Genomic DNA, 16421 nt, shown 5'->3' on the forward strand with positions numbered 1-16421 from the left:
TGGTGACGAAAAATTAAAAAATTCGTTAAACTTACACGCTTACTTTTCTTTTCTTATTTCTTAAATTTTATATATATTATAATATTGATATTGAGATATATATAAATTATGATTTCTCTTGTAAATGTTACGTAATACGATATATAGGTTTTTCCGAAGTCCGAAGCTTTTAATTACCCGTGGTTACTAAACATTCGTAGTATGATTGTTACAATTTTAACAAAATTGTATTTTTGAACATTAAAATGTACATATTAATTTCTGGCTATAAATATAAACTGTTGTAAGCATTTGTTCGATTAAAGACAAAAGTGACCGGTAACCTTAATTAAAAAGATGCCTGAATCTAACGATACAAATGTGTCTGCATCGCCTGATCAAAAACATACATCTGAACAAGAAAATGAAGCAGATGAATATAGTTGGATGGTACAGTTTTGTGATGTTTATATAATTATAGTTAGTCTTTTATAGTAAAATGTAAAATATATCATTATTGCAACGAAGTTAGTTTCATTTTACACAACTCTTATAGATGAAAATGTTGTACATTTTAGATAAGACCATGTGAAATATATAAAGAAGAATATAATGACTGCAAAAGCATGTCAGCACGATTTCATCAGTACTTTGTATATGGGAAATTAATCGAATGCTCCCAATGGAAAACTGACTATCACAACTGTTATATTTGGATGAAACATAAATCTAAAAAAGCATATGTACGTGGGACTTATCGAAACATATTTTATAAAAATTTATTTGTCATGAAATATTTAATGTTCTTGAAAAACTAATATTGCGTTATTTACAGGATGAATTAATAACCAGTGAAAAAAATCGGAGAATGGAGAGGTTACAACCTCATTATAAAAATGATGTTTGGTCTAGAAGAGATAAACCGCCTGAAAATTGGAATGCACCATTACCTCAGTGGCTACAAGACAAATATGAATATTCTTATTTAAAATATATGAGCGAGGAAATGAAGAACCCTGATATTGCTAAACAAAATAGCACAAAAAGTTCATGTAATATAATATAGGAGTGTTAGATTTTTCTAATATTACGAAAGATTAATAAACCAAGCAATACAAATTCATCAAATGATATTGCATTTAATTTTAATAAAAAATCCAACTTATTCAAACTTTGCTCTATATATTATGTTGAAAATTAATTGTGAAATGATATAAGAAAAATGAGTGTCTGAAAGGTGGAAATGGATTGCTTAGTTTTAAGGTTATATTTAAAAATGTATAATACTTGTGTACATAATAAGAGTTTTGTAATTACAGTAATAAATTATAAAACAAGTAAACATTTATGACAGTGTTGGTCAGGTTAAGAAATTTCCTGCGTATAAAAGCAAATATACGATTGTTACAAATTATGGTGTAACTAGAGTCCATTTAGTCAAGTAAAGTTAAATAGCAGAACGTTTATACGAAATAAATTTATAAATTTAACTTGCATTTTGTTGAGATAAAAAGTAAGTTGATACATCGAAAAATATTATGATTTCCGTGAGATGAATTGATATTAATAACTGAAATTGTATACTCGTAATACAAAATATTTTTCAATACAAATTGAAAAGATATTCTACATCTTGTAATTTACTTAGCTAACCAAACATTGCATCATGGATAAAAACGTTTTAATAATCTGTTTCTAAATTGAGGATTGATGATACTATATGAGTAATTATTTCTCGAATAATCTCTAATATTGATATATTTTTAAATAACGTTAGTGTCTAAGAACGCTATAAAATGGTAAGTGTATCATCGAACTACTGAATATTTCTGCAGTTGACACTGAAATTTGAACAATCGTCGAATGCATTTTTAAGCATGGAAAACAAGCGTGTGTTAATAACCAGAAAGGAAATGGAACTCTGAAAGATATTCTAGAATCGAAAGGAAGTGACACATGCACCGACACGAGTTACGCGGATGATAATATATAACAATTGCGCTTGACAAAAAAAAAAAAAGATGGAGCAGTGTATGCGGCTGAAGCAGCGAGTGCAAAGCTTCGTGTCGGACATGCGCAGTGCACCGTTCGATGAATTCCGTTACGCACTTTTCCTCTGTTACGAGACTGAATCCGCAAGTGGTCAGTGGTAAAAGGAAAGGCAAAAAGTGACGCCGGACTTAAAGAAACGGGAGAGATAGTGTTTTAAACGTCGCGGTAAATCCTCCCCACTTCTCTAAGAGACGCATGTCGATGAAACGCAACGTTCGATCGAGCCTGTAGTGTGACGTGCGTACGCGATGTTGAATGAGTGATGTAATCCAAACACAAATATTACCTATCAACGAATAGGTTGATTACAGCGCGACTCCTTTATAAAAGCGACAGTTCGGTCTATCGTTCAAGAGATACACACGTACATAGATACATTTTCTTTCTCTTGCTTCCGTTTCCGTGTTTTCGTGTGTGATAATCTTAAGCCGTGTTCTCAGTGGGAATTTCCCACTGCGTCTGGCAATTACCATTCGGTAAAGCCAAATAAGTGTGGACGTATGCGTCGGTTGAGTCGCGTGGTGTAAAATACCGATTGGCACAATGTCGGTAAATATGAAAAGAAACTGTATCAAAACCAACAGTGCCAGTTCATCGACAAAATTAGAGATTAGTTATTGTTAAACCGTCGAGCACGACCAGTTCCTCTAAAAATGGAAAAAGAGTGGACAAACAAGTATTAAAACTAATTTATGGGACTGTAGAAATATATGTTATAAAGGTAGAAATCAGAGGCAAGAGAACATCTACACTTGAGATTAAGTATATTGACATCACCGCCTATGCTCTTTCGTAAAATCACTTATACTATGTACGTTTTTGCTGCGTAAATTGAAACGCATATTTAATCCTATGATAATGCCGATGTTATGGGAACGTAAATATTGGCAAAGCCGATCGGCACAATTGTTTAGCATTGTCAATATACTTAATCTTGAGCATCGTGTCTCTTATTTACGTCTTTATAATATTTAATTTCATAAATCAGAGCGATCGCGGTACATTTCGATTAGTTTTAATGCCCAGTCTTTCCCTATTCTTAGAGAAATTAGTTATGTTCACAAATTCCACACTTGTTCGGCAATGCCGAGCGTCTTCGCCGAATGGCAAATACCAACGCAGTGGGGACACGGCTTAGGCTAGGGCCACACGATCGTCGAAGCGACGTGCGTTTCTATGTTTTTCCTTGTCTTGCAATTGAAAACAACGAAGACAGACAAGATCGGCGTTCCTATGTCTTTTCAATTGTAAGACAAGGAAGGGTATAAAAACGGACGTCGTTTCGACGCTCGTGTGACCCTGGTCTTAACGTGTCAAGCTCTAGTTACCTAGTATCGTGTTAACGTTTCCTCGAGAACAGCAAGAGTTATTGTAGCAGAGAATTTAGTGTTCTTTGTGCAGACAGAACAGAGTGCGCGCTTCGTTCCTTAGACATTTCACAAAGTTAGAAAATTATGGCGGAAGATTGCACTGACGCCGATTATATCGGAGCCTATAGACATTTTTTCACCGAATTAGTCGACTGGCTGAATCCGTACGTTGAGCCCCTAGTGAACTTTTGCTACGTGACTGATGCTGAGCTCGTTGGTGAGATCATCAACGTGACTTTAAAGTACCTCGATCCGACGTAAGTGAATGTACTCTTAAATTAACGATATTGCGGTGTGTCGGTGCGTGGGCGGACATCGTGTATGTTCATTCGTTGATAGCTTTTATGACGACCGGTGCCGAATGTAAACAGAGACGATATAGGTCTTATAAACCAACAACTTTCCAGTAATTCTTTTTTTTCTTCCATTGCATAACTTTACGTCTCCGTACGCGAGTGAGATATTCTTGCAGTTTGTTATCAAATAACGCACGGTTTCTTGAGAGATCAATTGAAGTTTTATTCTTATTTGTATACACGTGATATACAGTCATTGTTTATCAACGTTTGTCGCGTCGAGGAACACGTGACAAACGATAAAAATAGGAAGGGCATATGCACTAAATGACACAAAGGTTTACGATCGATCAATGGTAGTTTTCATCTGGCGACTATAGACGTTTTCCATGCTTTTATTTGTTTCGTGCGTTATCTTTTTGTTGTACAAATTGGACTTTCATAGATATTGAAAAATTATCATTACGATATAAAGGATACCGAGAACACTGTAGATATACTTATTCATTCGTGTTAAATGGAATATTAAAGTATTATTATTCTTTATGAAAATCGTTTAAAATAACGTTTTGCCATTTGAAAATAAAAAATGCATCATTAAAAAGTGTTTGTTTGCATGAACTTTTTGATCGACCCAATAAATGTAATAATATATTATTATTTAATACATGAATTTGAGCGTTTTCATTCAAAATTAATTTTTTAGCGCTATAAAAAGATCATCTAACTTTTAATTGAAATAATCAATTTCGTCGTTGGTGGTCTGATTAACCACAGTGAAATTATAACAGGAATTTATCGGCATTCATGATTAATTTTAAATGAAACGTCTGCTCTAATTTATTGTTATCTGAACTGTCCGAGATTGCCGCCGAATTATCCTCTTCCATTGCAGTCACGTTTTAAACAAAAATAAACAAAGAAGATAACTCTTTTCTTTGTTATGTTATTTTTCAAACGCAATGAAATTCTATACGTAAATCGAATTATATTTTAACCCATTACGATCTTAGTGTTGATAACTGATTATGTAATAAGATAAGATAACGTTGTCAAGTTAAAAATTAAAATAATTTTCTTATTAAAGTAGACATTATCTACGAATGATGTTTTACGGTAGAATTCCGTGATAATAATCAATTATTGATTGCAATCAATTATATTTCAAATATGAAATATAAAATAAATTTATGTTATCGACCAATGGTAAATGAATGCATGTGCAACGCAGAATCACATTGATATCGTATAACAGGTTTTAAATAATTAATCCATTCAATTTTCGATACTTTAATTCTCTAATTAATCAAAATATTTAGTAAATACAACATTGCAATATATTGTATGCAATATTAAAGATTAAATCCCGGGCTCGTTTGTTCTTTTCTTCTTTAAAAATGAGCGATTAAATCTCAAATCATGTTCAAATGACAATATTAAAAATTGTACTTATTTTTGGTACCGTCGTAAGGTATGTCACATTCGTTTGTAGTTACTGCATTTAACATATCCACAGCCTTGAAATACTCGTCGAAATTTTTGTTGCGTTCATTTTGATAAGTGTCGATGATCGGTGCCATTCCCTGCTCTGGTCGATAACAGTCCAAAACCGATGGTGCAGGTGCGTCGAGGATTCGTTCAGGACGATCGTTCATCAAAGATTGCACGATGCTCTTGTTTTGTATCGTACAATTACAAAGCAATTCGTAAGATTCGGACTCTAACAACCTTGAAACGTATGCTTCGCTGTTGTTTGCGTTTATATTTGTAGCCAAATATTTATCTAAAGCGCAGTCTCCTTGTTCGCGGAACAGAAGTTCTTTGCGAGTTACTTCTCCTTTCCATAGATTTTTTATATCTAAATTGCGAAACGCTATCTTACACGTCAAATATCGGAAACCAATCTTTTTTTTTACGTTAAGACGTCAAAACAAAAAAGTTTAGTAATTGTACAAAAAAGGTCATGCCTCGCAGATTTCAATAATTTTTAAATATGTTACTTTGCCCAACATCTTTAATCACTCATCCTTTCCACGATTGAAGTGCGTAAGTATCGTCCTTCCACGAGAAGAAGGCACAGCGTGTTTTCCACTTTTGCTACAGTCCGCTGATTGGCTGTCACCGATCTTCGTCACCGTTTTCGACCAATAAACACGCTGTGCCTTCTTTTCGTGGAAGGATGATACATACTACTGTTAACCATAAATTGCAATTAACGATTAAATTTAATGTATAAATGCAATTAACGATTAACGACAATCGCGGTTTATTTTATGAAACATTACTAAAGATTGAACTTTATAAAAGGAATATCGACGAACAAAAACTACAAAGGTCTCTTCGATACGAATTACAAATTAATTTTAGATAAATTTTAAAATACTTTTTTTACGCTTACGATTGAGACAATTTCTAAATGAAAAATCCATGGTTCTATCTATGAGGATATAATTTTCACTGTAATGAAATGGAATTCTGAATTTTGCTTTCTTACCCTCGAGCATCCCGTTTTGGTTAATTTTTCGTTACCTAACTTCAGAGTAGTATTTAAAACGCGAAGTTTGTTATTTCACGAGATACCATTATTCGAAATCCTCGAACGTAATTACACGTTTAAAGACTTTTATAATATTTCAGGCCATGCCCAGCAAGCTTGCAAGCACATGTGGTTTATCAAGTAGTACAAGAAGTCAAATCCATGTGCGAAGAACAACCGGAAAAGTGTGGATATAAATATTACCTGAAAGGTATGTTCCTATGGTATAGACTTTTGTATTTCTAGTCGCAAAAAAAAATGCAAGTGTTTGATAACAATGTATATTGTCTTACAGCATACACCTCGGTAAAATTAACGAAAATCATTACTCGTAAAGTTATTGAAATATGTACTCGCTACATGAACGGTAGCGGATTGGTATATTTATTACCACCGCCTCCTACGACGCCGTTGCCACAAGTAATAGCATGTGGGAATAAAAATTGTAGAAGAACAATGGAGGACCGCTTTGTTGTTATACATGATTTACACGCTATGTTCGATATTGAGGTAAACATCAGCTCTGAATTTGTATCATACTCACTTTGAACATATCTGTTATTTTCAGAGATGTGAAAAAACTTTATGCACAAAAATTGTACGGTATTGAGAATGCCATAGATTTCCAAAAATCCTCTACTTGTACAACTTTTGTAAATGAAGTTTTCTTATATCTCTAAAAATGACTGAGATATTCAAGGTAGTCGAAATTCCTGGGCCACCTTAAATAAGTAACAAATATTTTATGTAATAATAAATACTTGTCAATTTCAGGACGAGTCTGTAGCAAGTTACTATGCAGTATTCGATGGACACGGAGGACGAGATGCAGCTTTATATAGTGCTATTCATCTTCATCAATACTTAGTGGAAAGCATATATTATCCTATAGATCCAGAGCGTGCCTTACGCGAAGCTTTTACTACTACGGACACACAGTTTATGGAAAAGTTAAAGATACAAGTGAGCAATATAATTTTATTGTATACTTGGTGGAAAGAATATAGCGAGGGATTCAAGGTACACATGCATGGTATTTTTTTAATACGAAATCCATGTTTGATGCTAGTACCCAGAGAGTATAATTTGCCTCTTAATCTTGACTCCGAGCGTATCATATATCGAGATTTGAAGCTTTTACGGCCGTAATTAATGTTAGTATTCAGGGATGTCGTGTTTATTATTTCGCAAACATTATTGTTTGCATTTTTAGGACTAACAAGCTCTGATATTGATTTCATTCAAGTCCATATCAGAGTCTGATATATGTACCATTTGTTGGATATGTCATAAGAACAATGGCTTATAAAGCTATTTAACACAGAATGTACTTACGAAGATGGCACAGATATGCTCTGTTATGTTCATAGGATGAAATAATTTATACTAGTTGAAGTATCAAAACTATGAATGGTATGGAGGTTGAAGTAAACTTAAAAGATACAAGTCTAATGGTTCAAGGTGCTGTTGGTAAGAGGATTTAAACATAACTGTCGATGCATAATTAGATGTGGCTGTCAATCAAGTGTCATTGGCGATGTATAGAGTTGCCTATGTCAAAGTCCATAGCAAGGAACCTTGCATGCATATCGGATTAAAAAAACAGTATATTTTCAAAGCATACCTGGACTTGTGAAGCAACACTGTTTTTTTATCACCTGTACTATAATCTTTCCACTAAATATAAACTACTCGTACATATATTACCCTCAACATTTTCCCTTTAGAAACTATCTGGCGGTACGACTGCAGTTTGCACTTTATTATTAAATAAAAAATTATACGTTGCCTGGGTAGGAGATTCCTCAGCTATACTAATAAAGCGCGACAGCGTCATTCAATTAGTAAATCCTCATCGACTTAATCGTAAAGTAAGTACATGCCAATATTTATTTAACACGATTATGACGTTACAAATGCACTTAAATACATATTTTTCACTTAAGTATAACTTTTACACCGAATAACATGATCATATAATATTACATGTTCATATTCTGGACAACGCACTCTTATTCTTGTTGTATCTACACCTGGAGAGGGTATTCTGGGATCAACGGTAATTAACTGTCTATCGTGACAGTGTTTGAATCGGAGACCATGTTTTGGATCTATAATTGGCTGATAATTAGAAGTTTCGTTTAAGCACGTTTTGTTTGTTCTCCAATAATAATATGCGAGGTCGGATGCACGAGGCCATAGTTTTTGTTTTCCTTGAAAATATGGAAGCCAATTTTCTTTCTCGAGTCGTTCGCTAAAGTCTATGTAACCAGAGACCTCGAATTGAAGTTTTGTAAAACTTCTTATGAATATTATAGTGGATATGATTTTCAATCTATTTGAACGTTCACGAAATGCAAGTTCTTGCATTACAGCATTGCTTGGTGTTACAAATTCTGATGTTAACTCGTAAGATCTATAGATTGGAAACAGCAAATTTTTCACAGCTTTTAAACGCTGATAGAATGCTTCTTCGCTAAGTGTTTCACCTGTACAACGATATCCAAGTTCAGCTAATCGACGCACAGTATAAAGATTTCCTATGTATCCAAGGTCAACGAATGTTACCAAGGAATCCAAATAATCTTCATAACTTTTGAATTCCAATAATCTTTTGTCACTGTCTATTTGTGTTCCTATGATCGTCATTTCCAAATAATATTCTGGATTGACAATTTTAATAGCAATTTGATAATGTTAAAGTATATTATTTATTTGAATGACTTGTTTGACATAAAATTTTTGGTTAAAGTTTGTTTGCACAAAAAACAATTGATATTCGGTATGCCTAGTGTGTTTCAAATGGTTTATGATAAAGTGCAAAAAAAAAAAACAATAGTTCTCTTTCTTAGGATGAAGTGCAAAGAATACAAAAGATGGGAGGAATAGTGATGGAATGTATGGGAGACTTGCGAGTTAATGGAGCATTAAGTGTCTCAAGGGCTATAGGTAAGTCGATTCTTACTGGTTTTATTTCAAAAAGCATAATCCATATTTGTAGTTAGTATAGTTATTGCCTTTTGAAAGTATACATTTTTTAAGAAAGTGATCAAATTTTACAATTTAGTATTTGCATGAAATAAACAAAGTAAAACCTAGATTAATTAGACATTTTTATTCAAATAATAATATATATTTCCTTTTCTTATAAAAAAAGCATTTCGTGTATTGTCTTTCCGTTTTATAAATTATTTTTTTCACGAATAAGATATTCGATCGTAACGAATGAGTGTGTAAATGAACGTTTCGAGACAAAAAACAATCGGATGAAATAAATTATTTTGTAACTATACGAAATTTATTTTCATTCGCTGTCGCGCATTTTGATAGAAAGTTGAGGTTAATCTTCCGCTTCAATTTTTAAAATACGTTCCTGCATTCTAAACAGTGATAACATTTCAACAAACATCAAACGGGGATAAGGAAATTACGCATTTTTAAGGTGTGCCCATATGTTACTGAATTTTATCGATATTTATCTATTATTTTTGTATTTACTTTTCGTACTCACGTTCGGCGATATATAGAATTGCACGGGTCAACGTTCACTCTGCACAATCGATTCTACTTTTAATTTAATACTTCGCACATTATCGTTCGTTTGGCAATGACATTCACTGTTGCCTAGAAGAAGCTAATAATCGCTAGATGGCGGTGCAAGTATTCTCTTATAATCAGCCAATTGCATTTCAGATATGTTTTCGGCGAATACGTTTCGAAATACGGAACGGTTTACAGCATTTATATTTAATATATTTCATATTACGTAAATAGTGTATCGTGTGTTTAAATATGATTTTCTGGATTTGAATGTTCTACATTCTGGTTAGTCTGAGTCATGATGTCAACTTTGTCACGCACGATGACTCACTTAACATTGTTGAGCGTTTTCATCCTTTCTATTTTTATCCATACAGTATATGTAATAAAAGAGTATATAGGCGTAATAATTTTTGCGATTAATGTAGGAATATTTTATCTGTATAGAAATTTGAAAATTAGCATTCGTAATGGTGTTTTGGGATATTATTTTTTGATTTAAGTTGCCCATCTACAAAGTTTCACTTCCTAAATTACGAACGATTATATTTTATACAAGACGTTGTGGCCAATAACATTTTCGGAATATACCAATGTCACGGTTTGTATGGCAAAACTCGAACCACCACGTAACGCTATTATGAAAACGAATGACTTTCAAACGTCGAAGACCAAACCAAACTGTATCTTTCTTCCAGTTGAAGTACACTCGCTGCGGAAAGTAAGTCGACACTGCTTAACGCTTCTTCCCGTATGAAAATACGGTTTCGAATTACTTCTTCGAACTTTTCCCGCATACTTAAGATTTTTAGTGTACCATTGAGTTAAATAAGACTTATAATTACTACTTCTTTAAAAAATTGTAGTGTTCTATCATGCAATTCGTTCGGTTGTTTGTTAGTTTTTGGCAGGTGAAGTTTTTTTTCTTCATATTTTCGACATTTTGTTAATACGCGTTTGATTGCTGTTTTCGCAAATAGGTTTTTCTTTCAACATTGAATACAAATGTGTATTTTTGTTTCTGTTTAACAATTATCTTATGCAACGATTGTATTAAGACATTTTGTATAGGTAATATTTAAATGAAATAATGTGTGAAATTATTTGACACAGGTAACAATCTGAAAAGAAGTTTTAGAAATGAAAGTTAATTGTTTTAACGGGGTCTCTTTCTCAACAAAGAATTAGTGATTGTTCGAATCCCAACAAGATGAAGACGATAAAAAGAATTTTTAATAGCAGTGTGGTCATCGAGCTGTTCTCATACCTTCTTAATTATTTTATTGTGTCTGGTTCTCGTAGACTTGTTTCTGCGGTTTCTGAAACTTGATTCTACTATTACCTTGGCAAGCAAGTTTCATAATATTTTTGTTTCAATTATTATTCATTTCTCTTGTCGATTTAGATAAGTGAAAGAACGAAATGATCAATACTCATTATTAAAATAATTTTGTGGACACTGATAGAGAATGAAATAGTGTTAAATATTAACAATATGAGTGCAATGTTTACATTTTATTAGATTCTCTATTAAAGATTCGTTATCATTTCTTGATTTACATATTCCACAGATCATACACATATCAATATATTTTTAGAAATAATTTGTATGTTATATTCCATTTATTTATGTTTTATATATAAATATGCGTAAATATTGTAAAATTCCTCTACATCTTGGCAATTGTTTTCAAGTATATCGTACAAAGAAGAAATAAAATTAAATAAATTTTCTATTTTTAAGTAAAGTTAAAAATTTCTGGTAATTGCATATTGAAAAGTGTGGATTATAAAGGGTGTTCGGCACAAAAAAATTTTAATGGGGGATTCTAGAGGCCAAAATAAGACGTAAATAAAGAATACCAATTTGTTGATGGAGGCTTTGTTACAAAGTTATTAACGTTTAAAGTTCTGCCCGTACTGAATTTTTTTCTCGAAAATGCGCAGGATTTCGAGGTTATGTCTATTCACCAAAAATGATTGTAATTGACCACCGCAACCGAAAATAATTTTTCTAAAACGATTTGAAATTATTTTTTTCAGTTGAAAAATTTCACACCTTCTCGAATTTTTTTCTAGAAAATGCGCAAGATTTCGGGGGTATGTCTATTCACCAAAAATGATTGTAATTGACCCCCACAACCGAAAATAATTTTTTTAGAATTAATTAAAAATTTTTTTTTTCGTCGAAAAATTTAGGCAGCTACCCCCTGTCGATTTTTCTTAAAAATTCCTTTTTCATTTTTAGTAACTTTGTTTGACGCCCTACAGAAAAGTTGTCTATTACTTTTTTGTAGGTACCCATGAGCTCTACTTCAGAAAAAAGTTTCATTGAAATATATTCACAATTGTAGAAGTTATGGCTGTTTGAAAATTGGACCATTTTTATGGGGTCTTTCTCATTTTACGAGGTCAAGGACCAACTTTTCGAATATTTTTTCGATTTGCACATATTCTCCATCAAAATACGCGTAGTTTGCTTTTTTAAACATTAAAATCGTCCAATCTGTTCAAAAGTTATGACGTTTTAAAGATTCGCATGAAAATTCGGGCAGACATTTCTGGCCAGAAATTATATTTTTGGTACGGAATTTCTTTCTCGAAACTGAGTAGGATTTCGGGGGTATGTCCGTTGACCAAAAATGCTTGCAATTGACCCCTGCAACTAAAAATAATTTTTCCAAGACGATTCGAAAGTCTTTTTTTTCACTCAAAACTTTCAGCACTTACTCGAATTTTTTTCTCGAAAGTGGATAGGATTTCGGGAGTATATCTATTCACCAAAAATGATTGTAATTGATCCCCGCAACCGAAAATAATTTTTCCGGGACGATGTGAAATTGTTGAATTTAATTGTTAATAACTTTTTGACGAAGCCTCCATCAACAAATTGGCATTCTTGATTTTCGTCTTATTTTGGCCTCTAGAATACCCTATTAAAATTTTGTCCCAAGGGTGGCCGAACACCCTGTATTGCAATAAAATAATTTGTCACGCACAAGGTGTATCCATAATACATTAAAAGTACGATAAGAGAAGTAACTTATTTTCCAAATTGTTGATGTTCTAAATGGTGGGTTCGGAGTGCTTTGGCCTTTTTAAGGTTAATTATGATGTTTTATGTTTATGAGGGTAAGACCTTTGGAATTCTAGCGGTTGTTCAATGTTAATCGTCAGACACGAGATAATTTGACTCTTCAAAAGTCGCATGTTTGCAAAGAAGCCAAGTAGGGAGAGGCAACACTTACTAAAGCAGCTGGCCAACTATGGCTTAGGTATCGTGGGGAAAAGGAAAGAAAAAATTCTGGACGCGTGTCGGGTATCCTGTTGGTTCCGTTCGACCGCTGACACAATAGTACGTGCAGCCATGCTCCGAGCAATGCACGCTTTACTGGGTGGCTGCTACAATCGCATGCCCGGAATAATTAACAGCCCATTACGCTGTTTTTGCATCGCTAGAAAACGCGTGTCTCGATGGTCCGTTGTCTGAAAGAATTTCTCTTCGCGTCCACGAAATTTTGGTAGCTTAGACACCTTTTATATCAGCAAGATATCTTTTGCCAAGGCTGGTTATTCTTTAACACTAGATCTCAGAATCTATACTTGAAATTACAGAACACAAAAATATTATTTATTAACAATTTATGTTGCATTTTACTGATGTAATTACACCAATAGATAACATAATTAAGAGAAAACATTTTAATTTAATGGTCAAAATGGCAATAATAAAATGATAACAATTTAAAGTTTAATTATTCATTTTTTCTTTGGAGAACGTGCGAGACAAAAAGAATAGATTCTTTTAAAGGTTTACAAATAGATAACCCTTAAATTCATCCATGTACGAGTATTGGTTTTTAGACTATAGACTAAAAAATCGTAATGGACTACTACCATATACAGGGTGTTTGGCCACCCCTGGGAAAAATTTTAATAGAGGATTCTAGAGGCCAAAATAAGACGAAAATCAAGTATACCAATTTGTTGATGGAGGCTTCGTTAAAAAGTTATTAACAATTAAATTAAAAAATTTCAAATCGTTGTGGAAAAATTATTTTCGGTTGTGGGGGTTGATTACAATCATTTTTGGTGAATACACATACTTCCGAAATCCTACCCACTTTCGAGAAAAAAATTCGAGTATGTGCTGAAAGTTTTGAGTGAAAAAAAAGACTTTCGAATCGACTTGGAAAAATTATTTTTAGTCGCAGGGGTCAATTGCAAGCATTTTTGGTCAATAGACATACCCCCAAAATCCTACGCATTTTCGAGGAAAAAATTCGTGTAGATGGACAAATTTTATTAATAATTTTGATAATAACTGTTTAACGAAGCCTTTATCAACAAACTGGTATTCTTGATTTTCGTCTTATTTTAGCCTCTAGAATCCCCCATTAAAATTTTTTCCAGGGGAGGCCAAATACCCTGTATTATTGCTGTTCCATTCATAAAAGGTACTCGAAGCAACGACCACTCATTTCAATACATTTCTCGAGACGAAACGTGAATGAATGTCACAATGGTCAATTGTTTTTCGAGGTGATAGCTCGACATCCATTAACGATGCGTGCTTTCCTGTTTATTGGATCTGTTTTATCAGTTGCATACACAATTATTAATAGTTTACAGAAAAAAAGTAATCTATTTACAAATCTTGATCCTTGCTGCAGATAACATTCTTCAAAACCGCATAACAATTAAACGTTGTTTATTAGATATTTATGTAAATTCTGCTTTCAACATTCCTGTAATGTTGTACGATTAACCACAAATAATGTTCAATTTGTTTGTCGTGTATTTACATAATTACACAGTACATTCACGGATCGTAGTTATTTATGTTTAATATCGTTCAGAAGCGAGGAAAATGGTACGGAGAAAGGAATTATTTTTCTATCGGTGAATTAATACAAAGCATTTAAAAATATTGCGAATATGAAAGTTTTAGAAAAAATATAATTAACATCTGGATATATATTTATATACAGTGAGATATAAAAGCACCTCGAGTGACAAATGAACGTGAAAATTAATGAAGCAGAATGTATTTTATAATACTATGAAATATAATTTATCTTTTGATCATTATGCACCTATGACTTAGTAATATAATAAATCAGAGATTGAAAGAAGTAATTAACTGTATTTTCAATTTTGTTAGAATCTGTATGTTTTTTATTAAAATAATATCCATTTTTGTAAATTAGATATTTTTAAATTTGTATGATAAAAGTTTTTTCAAAATTTCTATTGGGCAAAAATTTTATAAAATACAGGAAGTCACTATACCATATTTATAGCACAGAAATGCTAGAGTTTTTGAACGAATCTTTAAAGATTGGGTTTTAAGTAATTGGAGGAAAAATATATATTTTTCTTCTTGATTCAGAAAATATGTTTTTGATGGAAGAAAATAGAAAGAAAGGACAATGAGAGAAAATTTCTTTCCCCATGATGTGCAATTTTATGGAATTTGAAATAACTGTTACAGTTATCCATTGCGCATAAGCGATGGTTTTTTTTACATCTGAAAAACACGCGATGGCGAAGTGTGGGGAGCATCAGTATTCAACTAGACTGTAATTAACTTTAATTATCTATTTAATGAATGGCGCGGCTAATTTAAATAATGGCACTACCGTAACATAGACGCTTCCGGTTATTATAAATTTGTATGGTTTTTTCCATCACTTTACCACTACTATGAATGAAACTGGGTACAGTTAATGATTAAATGAACATAAAAATTCGCGAGAGAGAGGAAAAGAATCTTTTAACGATTGTTAAAATGAAACAATTACGATCGAATGAAATAACGATTTAAATTGTGGGATGCAAAATTCTGAATAAAATTTGAATTAGGATTAGAATTAGGATTATCGATTGGAGGAATATTAGAAAGTTAAGATAAGCTTTGTGGGATAGAAGAAATTACGAAATAATCATTGTGAAGTGCAAAGTAAATAAAATTATACTTTTAGATTAGATTAGATTAGATTTTTAGCCCTATCATAAACCTCGCCCAACAACGAGTCTCAGCGGAATGATGCTACAGCTCTTAACAATTATTATTATTTGCAAGATTCGTCACTTTCTTAAACAATTATGCTTGAATTACACTACAGGACAAACATATAGCACAAGTAGCAAATTTTCGCTTCTCAGTTGTGTATAAGTTTCTGAATAGCGAACATTCCTTGTAAAACGTAGTTGATAATGTGTATCCTACCGTTCTTCGTGCTTATTTGATTTAAAAAAATGTAGTAAAGTGTTAAAAATGGGTCGTGAGAAACAGCTAAATGAATGTGAAATACATACGATATTGATGTTAAAGAAAGAACAATATTCAATTGCACAAATATCGAAAGTTGTAAATAGAAATCGGAAGGTTATTATGAACTCGTTAAAAAATCCCGAAAAAATAAAAGTTCTGGTTGTCCATGAAGTTTAAGTACTCGCGAAAGACGCGTGATATTGAGAATAGCATCAAATTCAAGAATAACTGCGAGACAAATTACAGAAATTACTGGTGTAAACACTAATGCAGTGGTTCCCAAACTTATTTGGCTTACCATCCCCTGGAAATTAATTTTTTTAAAATTTTAATAGCAATTAAACAGAAAGATATACAGGGTGTTCAGCCAC

The 16421-nt window shown here is 32.6% G+C and overlaps 3 protein-coding genes across 10 annotated transcripts in view; 2 read left to right on the top strand and 1 right to left on the bottom strand.

Moving 5' to 3' along the window:
* The first annotated feature begins 167 nt into the window (after window positions 1–167).
* Window positions 168–1323, top strand: LOC143343630 (synaptic plasticity regulator PANTS). The gene is made up of 3 exons (XM_076768714.1): window positions 168–429; window positions 558–722; window positions 815–1323. The coding sequence occupies exons 1-3, from the start codon at window positions 337–339 to the stop codon at window positions 1043–1045; spliced, it is 489 nt and encodes a 162-aa protein (XP_076624829.1). The 5' UTR covers window positions 168–336; the 3' UTR covers window positions 1046–1323.
* A 779-nt stretch (window positions 1324–2102) lies between these two features.
* LOC143343624 (uncharacterized) overlaps window positions 2103–16421 on the top strand; it is a 92983-nt gene continuing 78664 nt past the window's right edge. Inside the window, exons 1-7 of one of the 7 annotated variants that reach the window (XM_076768699.1) lie at window positions 2103–2395; window positions 3350–3658; window positions 6335–6444; window positions 6529–6743; window positions 7008–7196; window positions 7961–8104; window positions 9086–9182. In XM_076768699.1, coding sequence (XP_076624814.1) covers window positions 3486–3658; window positions 6335–6444; window positions 6529–6743; window positions 7008–7196; window positions 7961–8104; window positions 9086–9182 — 928 coding nt within the window. In that variant the 5' untranslated portion in view covers window positions 2103–2395; window positions 3350–3485. Of the gene's footprint in view, window positions 2396–3271; window positions 3659–6334; window positions 6445–6528; window positions 6744–7007; window positions 7197–7960; window positions 8105–9085; window positions 9183–16421 lie in introns of those variants that run through there. The other 6 variants (XM_076768696.1, XM_076768700.1, XM_076768701.1 and 3 more) reach the window with 6 other exon arrangements.
* On the bottom strand, window positions 4419–10489 carry LOC143343629 (cilia- and flagella-associated protein 299). 2 transcript variants are annotated; one of them, XR_013079992.1, is made up of 2 exons: window positions 9745–10489; window positions 4419–5425 (listed from the first exon to the last, which is right to left on the bottom strand). XR_013079992.1 is itself a non-coding variant. In XM_076768713.1 (2 exons), exon 2 carries the CDS (start codon window positions 8880–8882, stop codon window positions 8175–8177), a length of 708 nt encoding a protein of 235 aa, XP_076624828.1. In that variant the 5' UTR covers window positions 8883–8896; window positions 9745–9966; the 3' UTR covers window positions 8082–8174. The 2 variants fall into 2 exon arrangements, 1 of the variants encoding a protein (XP_076624828.1); XM_076768713.1 differs by lacking the exon at window positions 4419–5425 and adding an exon at window positions 8082–8896 and having other exon boundaries at window positions 9745–9966.

Source organism: Colletes latitarsis, chromosome 7 (assembly GCF_051014445.1).
Source record: "Colletes latitarsis isolate SP2378_abdomen chromosome 7, iyColLati1, whole genome shotgun sequence".
Classification (NCBI taxonomy): domain Eukaryota; kingdom Metazoa; phylum Arthropoda; class Insecta; order Hymenoptera; family Colletidae; genus Colletes; species Colletes latitarsis.